Source organism: Halichoerus grypus, chromosome 10 (assembly GCF_964656455.1).
Source record: "Halichoerus grypus chromosome 10, mHalGry1.hap1.1, whole genome shotgun sequence".
NCBI classification, from domain to species: Eukaryota; Metazoa; Chordata; class Mammalia; order Carnivora; family Phocidae; genus Halichoerus; species Halichoerus grypus.
Genome location: NC_135721.1, coordinates 129,885,609 through 129,904,404, shown reverse-complemented (window position 1 = coordinate 129,904,404; position 18,796 = coordinate 129,885,609). Strand labels below are relative to the sequence as shown.

At 42.7% G+C, this 18,796-nt stretch overlaps 1 protein-coding gene across 3 annotated transcripts in view; it reads right to left on the bottom strand.

The window, feature by feature from the left end:
- TSHZ2 (teashirt zinc finger homeobox 2) overlaps positions 1-18,796 on the bottom strand; it is a 739,565-nt gene that overhangs the window by 593,292 nt on the left and 127,477 nt on the right. For all 3 annotated transcript variants that reach the window (XM_078057314.1, XM_078057311.1, XM_078057312.1), the window contains exon 2: positions 2,269-2,380. In XM_078057314.1, the coding sequence (XP_077913440.1) occupies positions 2,269-2,326 (58 nt within the window). In that variant the 5' untranslated portion in view covers positions 2,327-2,380. The remainder of the gene's footprint in view (positions 1-2,268; positions 2,381-18,796) is intronic.

Here is an 18,796-nt window from a genome sequence, read left to right as displayed (position 1 = left end):
TTAGGAGGTAACGATTATTATTATACTCAAGTGAACCAACAACTTGATTTGTTGCTTTACTCTGGGTAAGATGACCATTAATACTGTAGAATATTAAAATCAGTCCATGCGTCTCCATTCCTCCCTATAAGGCTTCTCCATGTCCAGGAAGCCCAAATCTAGAGCCACTAGACTAGGTTCCTCCAACTCCAATGAGCAAAGAAGAGGTGAGAAAGGATAGGGTGGGTCTGAGGGTCCTCTCAAGAGCTCAGAGCTACTCTTTTTCACTACACTTGCCACACAGGGTGCCTAGAAGGAGGTTTAGAGAGCTTTCAACCTTTAGACAGAAACTGCAAGTTTCTATGCAAAATGTCATGATGTTTAAATGTTAGTTACCCTGTATTCACTAAGTCTAAGATGGCATCACTTAAAATGCATCTTAATTTCTGAGAAGTTAAGATGTAGAAGAAAAAAAAACTTTTTAGAATCAGTGAAGTATCGTTTTTTATTCTTTTAACATTAATTATATTTAGAATTTTTAAATTTAAAATTTTGTAAGACATAATAATTTATATGTAAAAGGATCATGGGATTGAGTATGATCTAGGGGCTACCAGTTGTAGGGTTTTGTTTTGTTTTTTTTAGTTTTTTTGTTTTTTTCACTTCTGCCTGGTCTCCATATTCTCCCAAGTCCCTTCTTGCTCTGCTATTTGATTACTCCACCACCAACGTTGAGATGATAGTAAACATAAACCTTTTAAAATATAATCTTCCCCAGGAAAACCAGTATGTGAAACAGACTGAGAACTCTATACATCCTAGATAGATGTATCGAACACATCCCACTTTAAATAAGCTTGTATAGAACTAAATAAGAGTTGGTTACTGCCTGATTCATTGACAAAGTCGAATAATTCATAACATTATTATGCTTCATATAAAATTGATAAAGGATTTATCTATTGTTATTGAGTTACGTTTTATATTTTAAAACCATGATTTGTATTTTCAGGGCTCAAAGATTTTCGTAGAGCTTCACAAAACTAGCACCCAAGCCCTTGGGTTGTGTTGCCTCATAGATGAAATGGCCATATGCAAAGCACCAGTCTATTTCACCCTTCAAATGAGGACCTACTGCATGCCAGGAGAGTGTGCATGTGATGTCACTCTGTCCTCACATAACACTCTGAGGTAGGTATTATGCACGCGGCTCTAGCTTGCTAAGAAGGAAACTCGGAGACATTAAAAGACTAGCTCAGGATCATAGCTGATCATGCTTGTTCCTTTCTGATTCCTTCTATATGGGCGTTGTGCTCGCAGTGCCCTGGGAGACTAAGCAGTACACACTGCTACAAAGGGTTCTTCTTCCCAAAGCTTCTGGTTGGATTTGGCCAATGAGGAACTCCACCAGGAAACGGAAGGGAAAAAGAGACAGTGATCTCAGTCTATTTTCCTTCGGCTCCCTACCTGAGTGGACCAGGATCTTCTTGGGATAAGGTGGTCATCTCCCCACGGCCCTTGGTCTCCTGAGTCTACCTGCCTCTCTTTCCTCTTGCCTCTGAGGCACAGGGGTCATAAAACAGCCTCTCTGTGAGTAGCCCTCAGGTACCCCACTATTCTGGTGGTTTACCTGTACCTGTTCACAGCTTCGCAGATTGTCCCTTTATTTAACTCTCTTTAAAATTCTGCCTATTTTTGTGGATGCCAAGCCCAGACAGCTCCAGGACCAATCAGAGACTCAAACCTAGGTCCTAATAACTCAGAATCAAAAATGCTTTTCACCAAACCACAGAGATGCCCAAATTATCTCCTTAGAAAAGCTCTGAGCCCATAGTATTACAATAGTCATGATGTTTAAATGGGGAGGGGGGGGGAGGAAACATTTAAAGATAGACCATCATTTCCTGTGGTATAACATCTTCATGGTATTTGATATTAGTGGAGGGGAGGAGGGAGGAAACATTTAAAGATAGACCGTCATTTCCTGTGGTACAACATCTTCATCACTAATATCAAATACCATTTCTTTGAGGACCAGCTAGTACCTTTGAACTCTCTAGAAGAAAACTGCTATGTAAATCCAAGGTATTAAGAGTATATCATTTTTGCCCGGTGATAAAAATCCCCAGGGTCACAAGGCTACGATAGGATAAAACCATTTCAACAGGAGAAAATCTTTAGGAAACAGATTCTACTACAAAGAAATTCACTTTGTATAAAAAGTATAGGTTTGTTGAATTCAAAAAGGTGTGAGAGGATTTGCTAATGCAAGGAGGAACACAAGATTACCTGTACGCGGAGAATGGAATGTCCCGTTTCCTGTGCCACAGTCAGTGGTATCATTCATTAATGATGCAGGTGGTCAGCTGCAGCTGCATGGGCACATCTCAATACTTGGTTCCTACACACATTAAAAAATAACTCTCCTTAATGCCAATCATATGCACTTCTTACTGTTTTCATTCACACAGTTTCTATTTCTATTCTAAGTCGTTCACCAGGCAATTCTGGATTCCAGTTTAATTTTCTATAAAACCAATGATAATAGAATAAGAAGTAAAAGAACAAGCACTCTTAATGAACACTTACTTGTACTGGGCCATTGCGAAGCTGTTTCTGCACATTTTCTCAACGTACATATCTTATTTAACTTACCATTTACTATGTATTATACTAGTATACTTCTATTACACTCGAGGTACAGATGAGAAAACTGAGACCCAGTGTGTTTACTTATCCTGACCAAAGTCAGCCAGCTCAGATGACAGAACTGGGACTTGAATCTGCCGCAAAGCCAACCCTCAGTTTTATCCAGGGTTACCCCGTCAAATGCGGACTGAGACTGGACTGGTACGCAGACCTAATGCAGCCAGCCAGGGAGCATTATAAAACATTATAAAACTGGAAAGCAGGTGCCCCACCTACAGAGACCATCACAGTCCAGCTCCAGCTGGTCAATCATTCCCCGAAAGAATCAGAACACAGTATAGCCATGTCTTTGGTTTTTCAAGAGAAGTAAAAATCCTGAATTTTTATATAGGAATCTCTTGATTTTTTAATGCAGGGTATCAGCCAACAGAAATAGTTTAAGTGTTCAAGGCAAGCTCATGGACCGCAGGTCTGTGGCCTGTGCCCTTCCCTCAGCTTCTTGGTAGACATAAAGAAGGCTCGTCTCTCCAATCCCTTGACCATCCCAGCTACTTTCAAGGCCCAGAGCGTTACACCAGTCCTGGAGGGTAGTCAAGGTGAGGGTGACCACCTCATCCTCGTTTGCCTGGAATTTTCCTGATTTCAAAGCCACAGGCCCCTTGCCCCAGGAAACCTCAGCCCCAGATGAAACGGGGGTGTTGGTCACCTGGTTAAAGCTGAGAACTGGCTTCTAGAATCTGCAAAACTCCAGAAGGTCAAATAACCTGACCTTAAAATGTGTCCTTTCAGGGGAATCTCACTCTCCGTGGAGGCGTTAATTTGCTAAAGCTTTTGTGTTTCCTCTTCAAAAATTAAGCTACCTCCGAAGCCAGGGTGTAACACTCCCTAGGACAGCCCCCGGCAGCAAGTTTCCCAGAAACTCTAGCAACGGAAGAGAGAAGGGCAGGGCAAGGCGGGTGAGCAGTGTCCCTGAGAAGGCTTCTGGTTGCTATTTGTCAGAGAATCCTAATTCGAATCCAAATGGGAGCGCGCCATTATCGGGGACTCATACAGCTCCAGGTAAACAGCTAATGAGCAGGCTGCCAGCTTCATTTTTATCAAGAGCCCTCCGAGACTCAACCGTGCCATTTCATAAAATATGCAGATGATAGTGCGGGGAGAAGAGCAAAGGCTTTGAAAATGATTCACACAACCTAAAAATGATGTTGAAAAGGGAGGAATTAAATATTCACAAAGTGAGAGAAATTAAGGCATATTAACGGTTCGAATGTGGAAATGAAATGAGTAACATGCACAGAGTTGATGAGAACGGCGTGATTACAGATCCGTCCAAAGTTTCTAATTCTGACACAGCGCGGTGTGGAGGTGCCCGTTTGGCTGGTAAGGGCAAAAAAAAGGCATGGGACACGCCGCACGATGCCGACAGATCAGAGGCAAAGGGAGGAAGACACAGCAGTGATTAACATGAGGCTCCGTTCTGTGCTGAGGGTGAACTCCACGTTCACAAAATGAATACTAATTAGGAGCACAAAACAGACTTTAAGTTGGCTAGACGCTTGATGCGATTAAGGCCGAAACGAGGAAGGCACAAGAAGGCACAAAAGCTGGAGCGGCTCAATTTGGTGAGGTCACCCTACCCTCCACTTTTAAGAACAGGGGATGGAAAGCCAAACCGTGGCCCATCCAAACTAGAATTAGCAGTAATTATTATATAATATGTAATGATGAGATTTAAATGGGTAACACATTTTCTCTGCTGAGATCATTGAGACATGATTCATACAAATGATGAAATTAATAGATCTTCCTCTTCTCAGACTGCCAGGCAGCTTCAACTAGATTTTTCAACAGAGACTGATCCTCATGAAATCATATGAATAGAGAGATTTAAGGAAATTGCAGGAGGAATTGGTTCAGTGTATAAGAGCACACTAGGGTTTAGAGAAATTCACACATTCACCTCGAGGATGAGCGCATAGCTCTTGGCCCTGCTTTTTGCTTTTTTTTTTTCCCCTTTAATTTTTAAAAATCTACCTATATTTTTAAAAGGGATTTTAGAGGTAAAGATATGAAGCTAACGTCCTCAAAATAAAGAGATACAACACCAGAAGTCTAAACAAATATTTACAGGGAGGTAGAGTTGCTTTCTTTGCATCTAAAATGCAAAAGAAAACAGTTGATGTATGTGAAATACATTTTAAATAATAATACAGAGATGACTCAAGAAATTTAAATTTTAATACCGATGGAAAACAATTTAAGAGACGATAATATTTGCATATGAGGTATTCATGATTTCAGTGCATCTAAAATTTTCAAGAGAAATTTAAGAAAAAGATAAAACGACTGCAAACGAAAAGGAAAGCTCAGAGCCATCTTTGATAAAGTATTTCTCTAGCATTTCTGCTTAAAACACATCATTGTTGTTGGATTTGGATTTTTTTTTTCCCTCCTGCAGAAGTATAAAGCAGTTACTGGGGACAGGAGGACTGCCGGAGATCCACTGTGTTTTCCGAGGGGAGAGATCCCTAGTCCCATTCGCTGCACAGCATATGAGCAAATTAACAGGCACTCGGGGAGGAAGCCCACAGTACTAGGCTCAGGCATGTAATAATTAACAAAGCCTTGCTACCTCCGTGGCAACTTGGGATGAAAATATTAATCATTCACAGCTGTGATCGCCTCAAAATCTCCTATTTTATGGCTTTGACACATCCATGAATAATGCCATTTACTATAATGTGCTGCATATCAGAAAGAATACTTTTACAGTATGGCTGCTTCTCTAGAATTTGTTGTAAATGATATGAGACCTGGAGTCCCTTCAGCATCTACAGAAAAGAGAACGTGACACAGCACTACTTACAGAGTACGCTTTACTGAGCACCTACTATGTGCCAGAAAGTCCACGTATTCTTTGTCTAAGCCTTACAATGGCGCTACGAGGACAGTACTGTTATTATGTCCATTCTGCACATGATGAAATGCGGGATCGGGAAGTTAAGGTCAAACAGCCAAAGACATAGAGGCAGGCTGTGAACCCCCATCTGCTTTGCTCCAAAGCCCATGCTCTTCCCGCAGCATGGAGTTCAAAGGGAACTTTAAATATTACCGTGACATTGGTTTCCACAGTGCCCTCGCCCCGCTGGGTCCCCAGGGGATCGCCTTGGCAATTAATTCATTTAAGGAATCCATTCGGAATTTTTTCTACCCTGTTCCATCACTTTGAACACCCTTCTTTTTCACTCTTCCTACCCTTGATTTGAGCACACAGCGCAAGTGCATGCCCTGGCCAGTGCATTCTCCACACTGCAGCTGAGAGTGAGTTTCCCAATGTACATCGAGTTGGGAGTTCCCCTGCCGAAAATCTTTGCACTTTTTCTCCTGTGCCCCTCCAGCCTCACCTCCTGCTTCCCTCCTTCTAAGTCTTTCACTAACATCCAGCAAAGAGGAGGTCTCTGCATTTCTCAAAGCCGTGGATCTCATTCTGTCTCCAGCCCTCCGGCGTACTGAGAGGCCTCTGCCTGTGACACAGCTTGTCCCACTCTACCGCCCCCAAACCCATGCCTCAGCCGGTTCCTCCTCGTTCCGTGGATCTTCCTGCCCTTACATTTCACTTTCTCCAGGTTGACACCTTTAACTCTCTATTCTACCTTGAGTTTTCTAGATGCTCTCATAACCCTATCCATGTTCTCCCTGGCAATTGTCACAATTATAAGTAATTTTTTTTCTGTATGATTGTATCATAACATCTGGCCCCCACAGGAGCTTTTCAACTCCATGATGGCAGAGACTATGTTCTCAAACTCGAGCACATAGTAGGTGCTCAATAAATACGTGTGGGAGGAAGGCACAAGAAGGAAGGAAGGAGGGAGGGAGGGAGGGAGGGAGGGAGGGAGGAAAGACTGGCTGAAACATCTCCATTTTTTAGCCAGAATCCTTTCCACCTGCATTTTCTCTGTTGTCTAACCCCTCACCGAAGCCTTTCCTCGCTGACATTCACACCACTTGACAACAACCAGAAACTATTGCATCATGACCACTGTTGTTTTGGCAGGAGCAGGGAGGCTGAGTTTGTGTCCTCAGAGAATCATCCGGCTGCAGGAGCCTTGACTCCCCCAGGCCCCCATCATTTCTCCTGCACACCTCTCTTAGGGGCTTGCAATATTATGCTGCAATTGCTTGTTTGTGTGGCTGGCTCCCTCCCCCGTTGGATGGCCAGCTCCCCCGGGCAAGGACTGGGAGATATCGGCCTCCCTTCCTTGTTCAGCATAGGGCCTGAGCATACAAGGTACTCGGTAAATGGCTATTGTAAACAATTCCAGTCATGAATGACTCAGTGAGTAATTGAATGGATAACTAGGGGAATTAGTAAATCAGTGAGTTCATAAAAGAAGTCAATGTGAAAAAAAAAAAAATTATTCACCCAAGTATTTCCTAAAGTGTAGTGCCCACCCCATGGGTGGTACACAAGATAATTTTTCAGAATATGTAAACTAATTTTTAAATTTTAGCTGCTATGGAACAAAGAAAAAGACGTTAGGAAAAAAATTAACCTGCACATTAATTCCTTTATATCATTGATATTATGACTTAGGACAATTTAAGTTAAAAAAAATATTAAGCAAACACAGTACTATTACAGAAGGTGCTGGATATGGCAAGAGTCATGAAATTGGTATATAGGTGTGAGGCTGGGAAACACGTAGTTTGAAAATGAAGGAGAAAAAACCCGTAAGATTTCATGAGTTCTACTATGTTCCAGGTGGTGTTCTAAGCACTTGACCTGTATTAAACTCATGGAATCTTCATAATAGCTCTGCAAGTAAAAACCATCCCGTTTTACAGGTGAGGGCATGGAAAGGGACGATCTTCATCCAAGGCTGTACCACCAGTAAGTGTTTGAGCCGGGGTTCAAATCCAGGTAGAGCCCATGGTGTTACATGCAGCACTGCGCAGACTCTGGCAGAGAAGGCAAAAAGGAGCTAATGAGCGAACGCGTGGGACAGTGAGTGAAACACAGGCTGAGGGGGCACAAGAAAGAGAGAAAGTGACAGCTGAGGCCAGGGCCTTTCCTGGGCATGACCCGGAAGTAGGAAGGATGCTCTGAGGGGCCTCGCCTTTGTTCTGTTTCTTGCCTCTGCAGCCATCGTGGTGGAGTAGCCTCTCTCGACACCCACTGGGAGGCAAAGTTGTCCCAACTGCATCTACTTGTGGCTCCTGAAAGGGGAAAATGCCCCATTTTTCCCCACTGCCATTTGAAGGGTAGCTCTCTGAGCTCTGATACCCAAGGAAACAGGTGGATGTGAGGAGGACCCATTTGTTCTTGGACAGTCCTGCTCACTCTGGCCTCTTCGGAGCACTGACCTGGGAACAGATAGGAACAAAGGGATCTGCACAACAGCCATCATGACCCCGGGGGACTAGGATCAGAGGGCACCTGAGGCCATGCTCATTCAAAAAAAAAAAAAAAATGTGTGTCTTCTCACTTAAGGGTTCTCTTAGGGAGTTCAGCCTCCTTCCCCATGCACTAGGATCATATTGTCCATGACCATTCAAGAATCAACCGACTCCCCTCCCCTTTCCAAATCTTTTTCTTACACTTCTCTTGCCCCTGAAATGTTCTCCCTATTGCTCTTGATGCAAAGCCTAAGTCGGAATTCTGACTAGGTCCCTTATTAGCTGTGGGTCATCAGGTAACCTACCTGCATTACGGCTCCCTTCCTGAGGTGTTAAATGGAAATAAAAGTAGCCCCACCTCATCAGGTCTCTGTGAGAAGCAAGCGGAATGTTCAGATTTAAGGCAGGCAAAGCATGGTAACTGGCATGTGTTCACACTTGACATATGGCAGCTCTGATCCTCCAGATGGATGATGGCAGTGTCTATACTCAGGAGTGCAAAATTTATCTTTCTATCTCTAAACTTAATTTCATTGTCAAGACTTTTTTCTCCAGGTGATAGAAACTTAATTGATTCAGGGTCTCACCTCCTCCCTTTCCTTGAGGTTGAGACTTAAATTCCAGAGATTGGGTTTCTGATCACCCACCGGTCATTGTTACTTATCTACATGGATATGCAATGATATGTCCTTAGTCTTGATCATGAGAGTTAAAATTACCTCCTCACCACAAAATGCAAGGCCCCATCAGCAATCCCCTGGCACTTCCAGGCCATATTTGGATGGAAAAAACTTTCTGATTCTCTCCACTTTTCACTACGGTAGGGGAAAGCCCTGCATACCTCACTAGAACTCTCTGCGTGTCATCCCGTATCAGTCCAGCTTTGAACACACAAAATATTCATACATGGAAGCACTTAACAATTGTTGGCAGAGTGGAGGGGCACCTTCTAGGAACGACTTCTGGATTTGCACTGCAGAACCAACTCCCAAACATCAGGAATAGGGAGAACTGGGAAGCCGCCACTGGAACGACTGGCTTCAAACCCACTTCTTGACTCAGGGTTAAGGAGCTGCTTCCATGATGGCCGGCTCCAGAGCCACGCCTGTCATACTGGCCCCAGCAATGACACAGAGGCTCTGCAGTCTGCCTCTTGACCCCCACACAACCAGCATCTGCATCCTGGGACTGCTTTTAATACTGCCATGCAAACCCCAATCTTCCATGACTATGCTTTCCAGAAGAAACCACAGAAGCAGCAAGAGGGTAACACCTGCCTCATTCCCACCTTCTGTTTCTCAGAAAAATGCAAGGTGGGGCAAGGATGAGGAAAGAAGAGAGAAGTTGCAGACAACTACCAAGGAATTCTCTCCCCAGTTCTGCTAATACAACTCGCTAAGACCCTGGAGATGAGCCCATGTGCCCTGTGGTGGGCTAATGCCGGGAGAACCAAACAGATGTCACAGCAAATTCTACCTTGGTGTTCAGCAACTGGATGAGGACATGGGGGGACCTGGCACCTTAGGTCTTGTTCCCAGTTTTTGCAGACTCTGGGTTCATGAATTTTGTTATGTAAGCCCTTTCCTATGCCTTCGCCTCTTGATGATCTCTTCACAGCCACTCTGCTGGCGTTATTACTGCCCATTTACAAGTGAGGAAACTGAGACCAACGTGGCTGAAGTATTCAGTGTCACATGGCTATGGGGGGTAGTTTAGGCTTTGTTGATCGTAAAACTTACTCAATTTGGATTCTCCTTTAAAAAAGAAATCCAGATTACCGATACAAAATTAGATAAGAAAATGAATATTTATTTGGGATGAGAAAATAATGGAGCCAAATGACAAATTTTAAAAAGCTAACACTGCAAAATCTAGAAAAATAACTCCATCTTTTATTAACTGCCTGACATCTCTAAAATATTTTTCCTACATTTTTTGCATCACACTCTTTGATTGTCTTGTCATGACCGAGATTTTATAAAATATCTTTCTATAGAGAAAATAGAAAAATAACTTAGTCCTTCCCCAGCATGGTTGATCAGAACCTTTTCTATTATTGGTGGTTTATAAACGTTTATGTGAGTTTTATAACTCATTAGCGGCAAGGTCGTATACATTTTTAGGATAGTTATCAATTTTAGGGAAGGCTCTATCAAGTTTCTTTCCTACATGAGCTGTAGGATTTCAGGGAAATTCCAGGTTTTTCCTGTAATGACAAACCTGAAACACTCTGAATTAACAACCCCCGGTTATAATTTGTCACCGATGTCCTTATTTTACGTGTATTCTGAGTTTTATGGTATCTCATCTATGCTGGTGTTCTGCGTCCTATTAGCAAGAAATTTAAACAGTGGCATTATGATACTTCTCTTTTTAATTTCCATGAAAAAAGAAAAAATAACGTAGGCTGCATTTATAATTGTGTCTGCTGACTGACTGAGTATACATACTCCCAAGAGGACAGAACTTCCAACTGGACTGTTGACGGGAATCAGATCCTCTACTGACTAGTGTACATATCTGATGCTCAGAAGAATTTTCCACAGACTAGCTTGCGACTCCTTACATTCATAACCATGTTTCTCTTCTACTGACCATTGGGTGTGCAAACACCTTAGGATATATTCACATCACAGGGCTGCCATTGACCTTGCACCTTCCCACCACAGCATCGGGTTCACGGACACAGTGGGTGTAGGACTGTTTCCTAGAAGTCATTCCAAACCAGGATACTAGCAAGACCTTGATGATATAAATGAGGTGACAGAGGAGCACATAAAGATATCATATCAAACCCCAAAAAAGTCTGTCCTCCAATCAAATTTCCTATAACCAGACCTTAAAATGCCAATGGTCGCTGTGATGCCACTCCACTCCAAGGTAAGTATGGTCGAGGGGAAGTTGGAGAGGAAAAAAACAGCCTCTTAACCAACTGCACCTCAAACATTTCACTTGCACAAATGTTATAGATACATATCACCATGACAACATATTAGATGGACCCCTCCCAGGGCCTGAAATGTGAGCATCTCTGAAGCTTAAGCATGTTTGGCCTCAAGGTATACCCGTGGAGGCAGAGACCCAGATCTGGAGCTTCTTTCCACGATGCCCAAAGACCTCCCCGTTCCAAGGAGCATCTGCATAGTCTGGGGACATCTGCTTGCTCTATATTAGCCACAATTAATAATCAGAAGCAGAGACGTAGCCACTTAACATATATCAACCACTCTTCTGGGAGGGAGCTGTCATCCTCTGGTTCTCTTTCCCCGAGATAGGGAAATTGATAGGTCACTAGTGTCTGGGAATAGCACTCAAAAGGTATCATATTTATTTTAGCTGCAGCTTCAAATCAGTGGCTATCTGCATTATGAAGAACATCATTCTATAAAACACATTTGGTCTTCATTTTTCAAATGCTCCTGAAGGGAACATATGGTAATCTGTTTAACTCTGTATTCCACAGAGTTACTTAAACCCCATCCACCAAACTCTTCTGCTATTTTTATTACAAAATGCATGTCGTTTTTATACCCTAAATATTCCCCCTTTCTGCTTAGATGGTTAAAACTACCCAGGGCTACAAAACTACCCTGTTTACCATCAAATTCATGAGTCACACCCTACAGTCATTGAATATAACAAAAATATTATCCACAAGGGGGTTAACAAGTACATGTGGGCAGAGCCCATATTCTTGTGGGTTTCAGGCATGAACTATTTTGAAGTCATTTGTTTTTTTATCAGAACCCATGCTAACATAAGCTCTCAACTTGATCTTCTGAATTATGTGTCTCCCGCTAGAAGCTAACTCCTGCAAGTTTTTCTCGATTGTCCATTTTTGAGGCTGTATTTCAGAGCCTGATTATTTTCCCAGATAGGAATATTGCTTCTCCTTTCTTCTATTCCCCCATCAATAGTGTCATTTGAAACCCTAATTTCACTTCTTAAATATCCCTAAGCTCACTGCCCTTCCCCACTCCCAATGAGAGCTTGATGTGGAATGTGACAATGGGAACTCCAGGCCTCCGTTCTAATGAGAGTTATTGATGTTCAAGCCATAAAACAGAGCTGGTGCTTGGATGTTATACGCAAACAATGAATCATGGAACACTACATCAAAAACTAATGATGTAATGTATGGGGATTAACATAACATAATAAAAAAAACAAAAACCAGAGCTGGTGCTTAATTGGGAGTTGCTTGTCAACGCAAGGAAGGGAGCACCGTTCTTAAAATTTAGTTTGTGGGGGAAGCAGTTTCTCCAAAAGATCAATGCAGTTCCTTCTCCTAAAGTAGGAAGAAACGTGAAATATTGACCTGCCTCTTCGTATGCGCATCACCATTTACAAGAGACAGTCTGTGACCAGGTGATTCTCTGTGGTCAAGCATGTTGAGAAAACACTTCCTTTTTTTTTTTTTTTAAAGATTTTATTTATTTATTCATGAGAGACAGAGAGAGAGGCAGAGGGAGAAGCAGGCTCCCAAGGAGCAGGGAGCCCGATGTGGGACTTGATCCCAGGACCCTGGGATCATGACCTGAGCCGAAGGCAGACGCTTAACCATCTGAGCCACCCAGGTGCCCGAAAACACTTCCTTTTAAACCCTCCTCTTCAGCTATAATAATGCACACTAGCATATTTAAGGCACCAGAAGTCCATCACTAAAACAAACAAAATTTAACTTTTTTTTTGTTAATTTCCCAATTGCCCTTGATCATGTGACTCTCTTTCCGCTAATATCCAACAAAACTAGTGCTCCACAAAACACACTTTGGGTAATGTTGCCATAATTAATTTTTTCTGATTTTAATGGCATATTATGCCTTTAATGAACAGATTTTATGCAATAGAGGAGAATCTCAATAGGTTTCAGATCATTTGATTAAACTCATTTTTTTAAGATTGAGAAAAATGATAGAAGATATGCTTGCATAAAATAATGTGGAAATTTTATGTAAGCTTCAGAATTAAGTATCAGAATTCAGAGTTTGGGTTCGGAAGACCTTGAGTTGCCTTTCTGTAACATTCCCAAATCATAATTGAGCAACTATAAATGGGCCAAGCACTGTTATAGGCCCTACGATACCATGGATAACTTGCTCATAGGGAGTTTGTAGCCCATTAGGAAAATAAATATTCATAAATAGTAACACAATTACCCATACTTGATTTTAATTGATGTAAGTTCTATAGAAGAGAAGAAACTAGTGCAGTGATCATTTATAACAGGAGAAAATGATCCAGCTTTGGGGAAGAGGAAGATATCAGGGAGGGCTTCCTGGAGGAGGTAACATTAAGCTGTCTCTGAAAAGATGATTTGGGACAGATCAGGTTGAGGCAGGAAGAAAGAGTATTCCAGCCCCCAAAAGTAGAATATGCAGAAAGAATTTTTCACTTTTAAAGAAAGAGAAAGAAGGTCATGTGGCTGGAACCCAGAGACAAGAGAGAAAGACGAGATGAAGCTGGAGTGGTAGCTAGGGGCCAGATCTTCTAAGGCCTGGAAAGCCAGTAAGTGTATATGTGAATATTTAATTCCAACATCAGTGTGAAGCACTATTGATCAAACCTTTCAGTTTCAAGGTAAGATTAAAGAGAGTTCTTGGTTTGGAAAACAAAATGGATTCTATCCTGATCCATGTGAGCATTATTTAAGCTTACATGCTTAAAAATTCCATCCAAATAAATGATAAGAATTAAGCAGCCCAAGGGCGCCTGGCTGGCTCAGTTGGTAGAGCATGAGACTCCTGATATCGAGGTCATGAATTCGAGCCCCACGTTAGGTAGAGAGATTATTAAAAAAAAAAAGAAAGAAAGAAAGAAAGAATTAAGCAGCCCCAAATAAAAGAGATTCTGAGTTATGCAAGATGAACTGAGTCAGTTTAAATCCAAAAATGCATCATGAGATGAGAATGTTCTGCTGCCTGAGCAAAAGCTGGATCCCACGTAAAAGCAACCAAAGCCCCATCACCCAATTTGTGTGGACCGCGGTGTAGCTGTGGCCCCAAATCCACTTTACCTTTTATCCCTCTCCACTGCATCTGAAATATATCGGCTCTAATCACAGTGAGTGAATGGGGAGAAAAGGTGGGATTTCCATCTCTTTAGCACAATAATCTTCTCAGAACAAGTCATCTTCATAAATAATTCCATATTATCCCAGTCACACTGTCTGGATATCTGGGACTCATTTAATGAAATGGTTAGCTTTAAATATTTCCGGAAGAAGGCTTTTAAAATTCAGAGCATATGTCTTCAAGACTAGAGGTCAGGGTTTGTGATCAAATATTATGCCCTCGGACTTGAAATACTGTGTATGACCTGTCACTAGAAAAGGGACAGCCGCCCAGAAGTTACTAGCTGGTTCTGGGGAGGCAAATGCCTGCTTGAGATCATTTATGGTGAATAACAATACTAATAAAATTGCCTTAATTCTCCCAACCATTCCACTCGTCTCCTTCACCTCTGCAAAATATTATTTCCATGATACAAGGTGCTCACTGGCCAAACCTCCCCTTTCCTATATGCCTCCTTGTCCATATCCAGGCAGACTTTACATCTTGCTGGATCTATCCAACAAGGTCTATCTGTGCCCCTCTCCTTCTCAAACCCAACAACCCAGACCAGTTCCCACCACCTCTTTCCAGAGAGGTAATTTAGAGAGAGATATCCCAGAGAGAGAGATACCCTGTCAAGTGGATCTGGGGCCATAGCTACTATCCTAGGACAATGACCAGACCATGGGCTTCTCCACCAGAAAGACAAGGGCTCAAATCCAGGTTCAAGTCCCAGAGAAGTCACTGTTCTTCTCCACGCCTTGTTTTCTCCATTTACAAAATGGGCATGAAACTGACTCGGGGCTGTACTAGCAACAGCAGTGACTAGCCTGGACCTGGAGGTGGATCTGCATGAGTTCCATTCATGGCTCTCTCCTGTGATTTTGGAAAAATTGTTGAACCCCTATAAACCTCATTTTTCTCATCTAGAAAGTGGGGATAATAATAATACATTGGTTGTGAGTACAGTGAGACTATGCATGGGAAACACTTGGGACCAAGTGAGCACTCAGTGATTACTGTGGGAACCAAGACTAGATGTGACCCCCCCCCAGGGCTCGGGAGGGACATTCAGGTCCTGCAAGAGCATCTTCTCCTGATGCCACATGCCTCTCATTAACTCATGGACAGGCCACATTTGCTGACAGATGCACCTGTCCTGTTGGCTCTGAATCTCCTCCCCCACCTTGCATTCCCCTTTGCTGCACCTTGAGGCAGCCTGTTTTCACTGCTTTCCTGGCTTGAGAGCTCTTTAAGTCAGGGATGAGGTCTTGTTTCACGTACATGTAATTGGCAATGACGATTTCTTGGCAACAAATATAGGATGCATTTGTGGTGCTGCCTGGTAAAGCCACATTCTCACTAGATCCAACCCTCACTTGAAGGAGCCCTGGCTGCCCTGCCAGGTGGGGAGCTGTCCCCACTGCTGCAAACCCAGCGCCACACAGCAGAACGGTGTCAGCACCCCATCCCCCATAGCTTGAAGCCCACCGTGCCCAATTTCCCCTGGGCACGCACAGACTCAGGGTCATAACTTCCCAAAGTCAATCCAAGGGGACGGGGAAATTCACATATAGAAATGTTGCTAGTTTTGCTAGATTCTTTTCTCTGATGTACTAGAATAATGCAGCCAAACAAATCAACCTTTTTAGTATAGTCAGGTTTTTGCTTTTTGCTTTATTCTTAACATTTTTTAATTTTTTATATTTTTGGTGGGTGAGGAATATGGTGGAAGCAGCCCATTACTGTGTTGAAGAGCAAGAATTACACTCCCGGGGGTGGGGGGGGATTGCAGACTGTACTAGTATCCTCACTCAGGTTACTCATCTCCTAATTGTTTTCTCATCTATAAAATGGGTGATAATATTAATTCTTCATAAAACTGTTAAGACACATAAATGGTTAGAATATTGCCTGGGACATACAGCAACCTCTTCGACCTCAGCCGCAGCAACTTCTTCCTAGAAACATCGCCAAAGGCAAGGGAAGCAAGGGCAAAAATGAACTATTGGGACTTCATCAAGATAAAAAGCTTTTGCAAAGCAAAGGAAACAGTCAACAAAACCAAAAGACAACTGACAGAATGGGAGGAGATATTTGCAAATGACATATCAGATAAAGGGCTAGTATCCAAAATCTATAAAGAACTCATCAAACTCAACACCAAAAGAACAAAGAATCCAATCAAGAAATGGGCAGAAGACATGAACAGACATTTTTCCAAAGAAGACATCCAAATGGCCAACAGACACATGAAAAAGTGCTCAATATCGCTCGGCATCAGGGAAATCCAAATCAAAACCTCAATGAGATACCACCTCACACCAGTCAGAATGGCTAAAATTAACAAGTCAGGAAATGACAGATGTTGGCGGGGATGCAGAGAAAGGGGAACCCTCCTACACTGTTGGTGGGAATGCAAGCTGGTGCAGACACTCCAGAAAACAGTATGGAGATTCCTCAAAAAGTTGAAAATAGAGCTACCATGATCCAGCAATTGCACTACTGGGTATTTACCCCAAAGATACAAAAGTAGGGATCCGAAAGGGTACGTGCACCCCGATGTTTATAGCAGCAATGTCCACAATAGCCAAACTGTGGAAAGAGCCAAGATGTCCATCAACAGATGAGTGGATAAAGAAGAAGTGGTATATATATACAATAGAATATTATGCAGCCATCAAAAGGAATGAGATCTTGCCATTTACAACGACGTGGATGGAACTGGAGGGTATTATGCTGAGCGAAATAAGTCAAACAGAGAAAGACATGTATCATATGACCTCACTGATATGAGGAATTCTTAATCTCAGGAAACAAACTGAGGGTTGCTGGAGTGGGGGGTGGGGTGGGAGGGATGAGGTGACTGGGTGATGGACACTGGAGAGGGTATGTGCTCTGGTAAGCGCTGTGAATTGTGCAAGACTGTTGAATCTCAGATCTGTACCTCTGAAACAAATAATGCAATATATGTTAAGAAAGAGAAAAAAAAAGAAGAAGAATGTAGCAGGAGGGGAAGAATGAAGGGGGGGAAATCGGAGGGGTAGACGAACCATGAGAGACGATGGACTCTGAAAAACAAACTGAGGGTTCTAGAGGGGAGGGGGGTGGGAGGATGGGTTGGCCTGGTGATGGGTATTGAGGAGGACACGTTCTGCATGGAGCACTGGGTGTTATGCACAAACAATGAATCATGGAACACTATATCTAAAACTAATGATGTAATGTATGGGGATTAACATAACAATAAAAAAATTTAAAAAAAAAGAATATTGCCTGGGACATAATATTTATCAATTAGTGTTAGCTACTAGTATTGCTCATTACTTCAATGATAGAGTAACCAAGCCTCAAACTAGACCTCCCACCCCCTAGAATTAGTTTAAATCTCACCATTAAGTATATTCTTGTAAGTTTTCTTCATTGGCTCTGTGTGTGTGTGTGTGTGTGTGTGTGTGTGTGTGTGTGTGTGTTCACATCCATCACCTGCTACATGCCAGGTGCTGTTCCACAAGGTAGGGATAGAGATGTAAAGACAGATCAGATCCTTGTTTTTCTGCAAGGAAAGAAAAAAACACATAACAAATATATAAACAAGATGATCTGATTTATATGCACCATGAAGCTCCTAATGCAGGACACAGTGATGGGAAACCAATTGAGGGACAATTTTTGATCACGGTTAAGGAGGGTTCTTTGAGAAGGTGACATTTACACAGAGATCGGAATATTACAAAGGAATTCTCACGCCAAAAGCCAGGGGAATAGAATGCAAGACAGAAGGAAAAAAATATGAATAATCAAGTATTTATCAAAATAATGTCTGTCTCACTGACGCAGACCAGAGATGGGGACAGCGGCGTGTGTCTGTAAATAAAGGTTTATTGGGACGCAGACATACCCATGTGTTTGTGTGTCATCTAGGCAGCCTTCATGCTCCAGCTGCATGGTTGAGTCATTGTGACAGAAAGCATATGGCCCTTTCCAGTCAAGTTTACCATTCCCTGATCTAGATCGTAAGACCCATGAGGGTAAGGAGCACCTTCTGTCTATACCACCACTTCCTTCAACCTGAGCTGTGTCTGACTAGCAGATCCCAGGACACAGCTAGAAGGGAAATAAATGCAGGACATTCTGTACCCGAATGTTTTTTTTTTTTTTTTTAGAACTCTATTCTAAATGCAATCTCTTGAAATGATAGCCTTAGAGCACATAGTTTTCCTTCAGAACATCACTGATTGCCCACATGTCCAGAAGATCAGTAACTAGAACTGGTGGCCCAGACAACAGCTACGCATTTTATCTCCCCCTGTGAATTCCCTGCAAGGAGCTTAGACCAAGATGGGCTCCATACTGAAATGTGGAGGCAGTTTTATAGGAGGCCGGCCGATCTGGCGAGGATGGAAATGCATGGGGATCACCCTCTTCACCAGCTTTGCAGGTAACTCACCACGTGCATGATGCTAATTCAAAGCAGCATCCCCTCCCCTGCTTGGCCGGTGCTGGGCTTTGTCCATCTGAGCACCCACCGTCAACATTTTGGGCCAGAGCAGTCTTTGTTGCAGGGCTGTTCTATGCATTCTAGAATGTTTAGTGGCATCCCTGGTCTCTTCCCTCTCTTCCTGTTGGATGATAGGAGCACCCTTCCTCTAGATAAGGCAATCAATGATGTCTCCAGCCATTGCCAAATGGTTCGGGGCGGGGGGTGGGGGGGG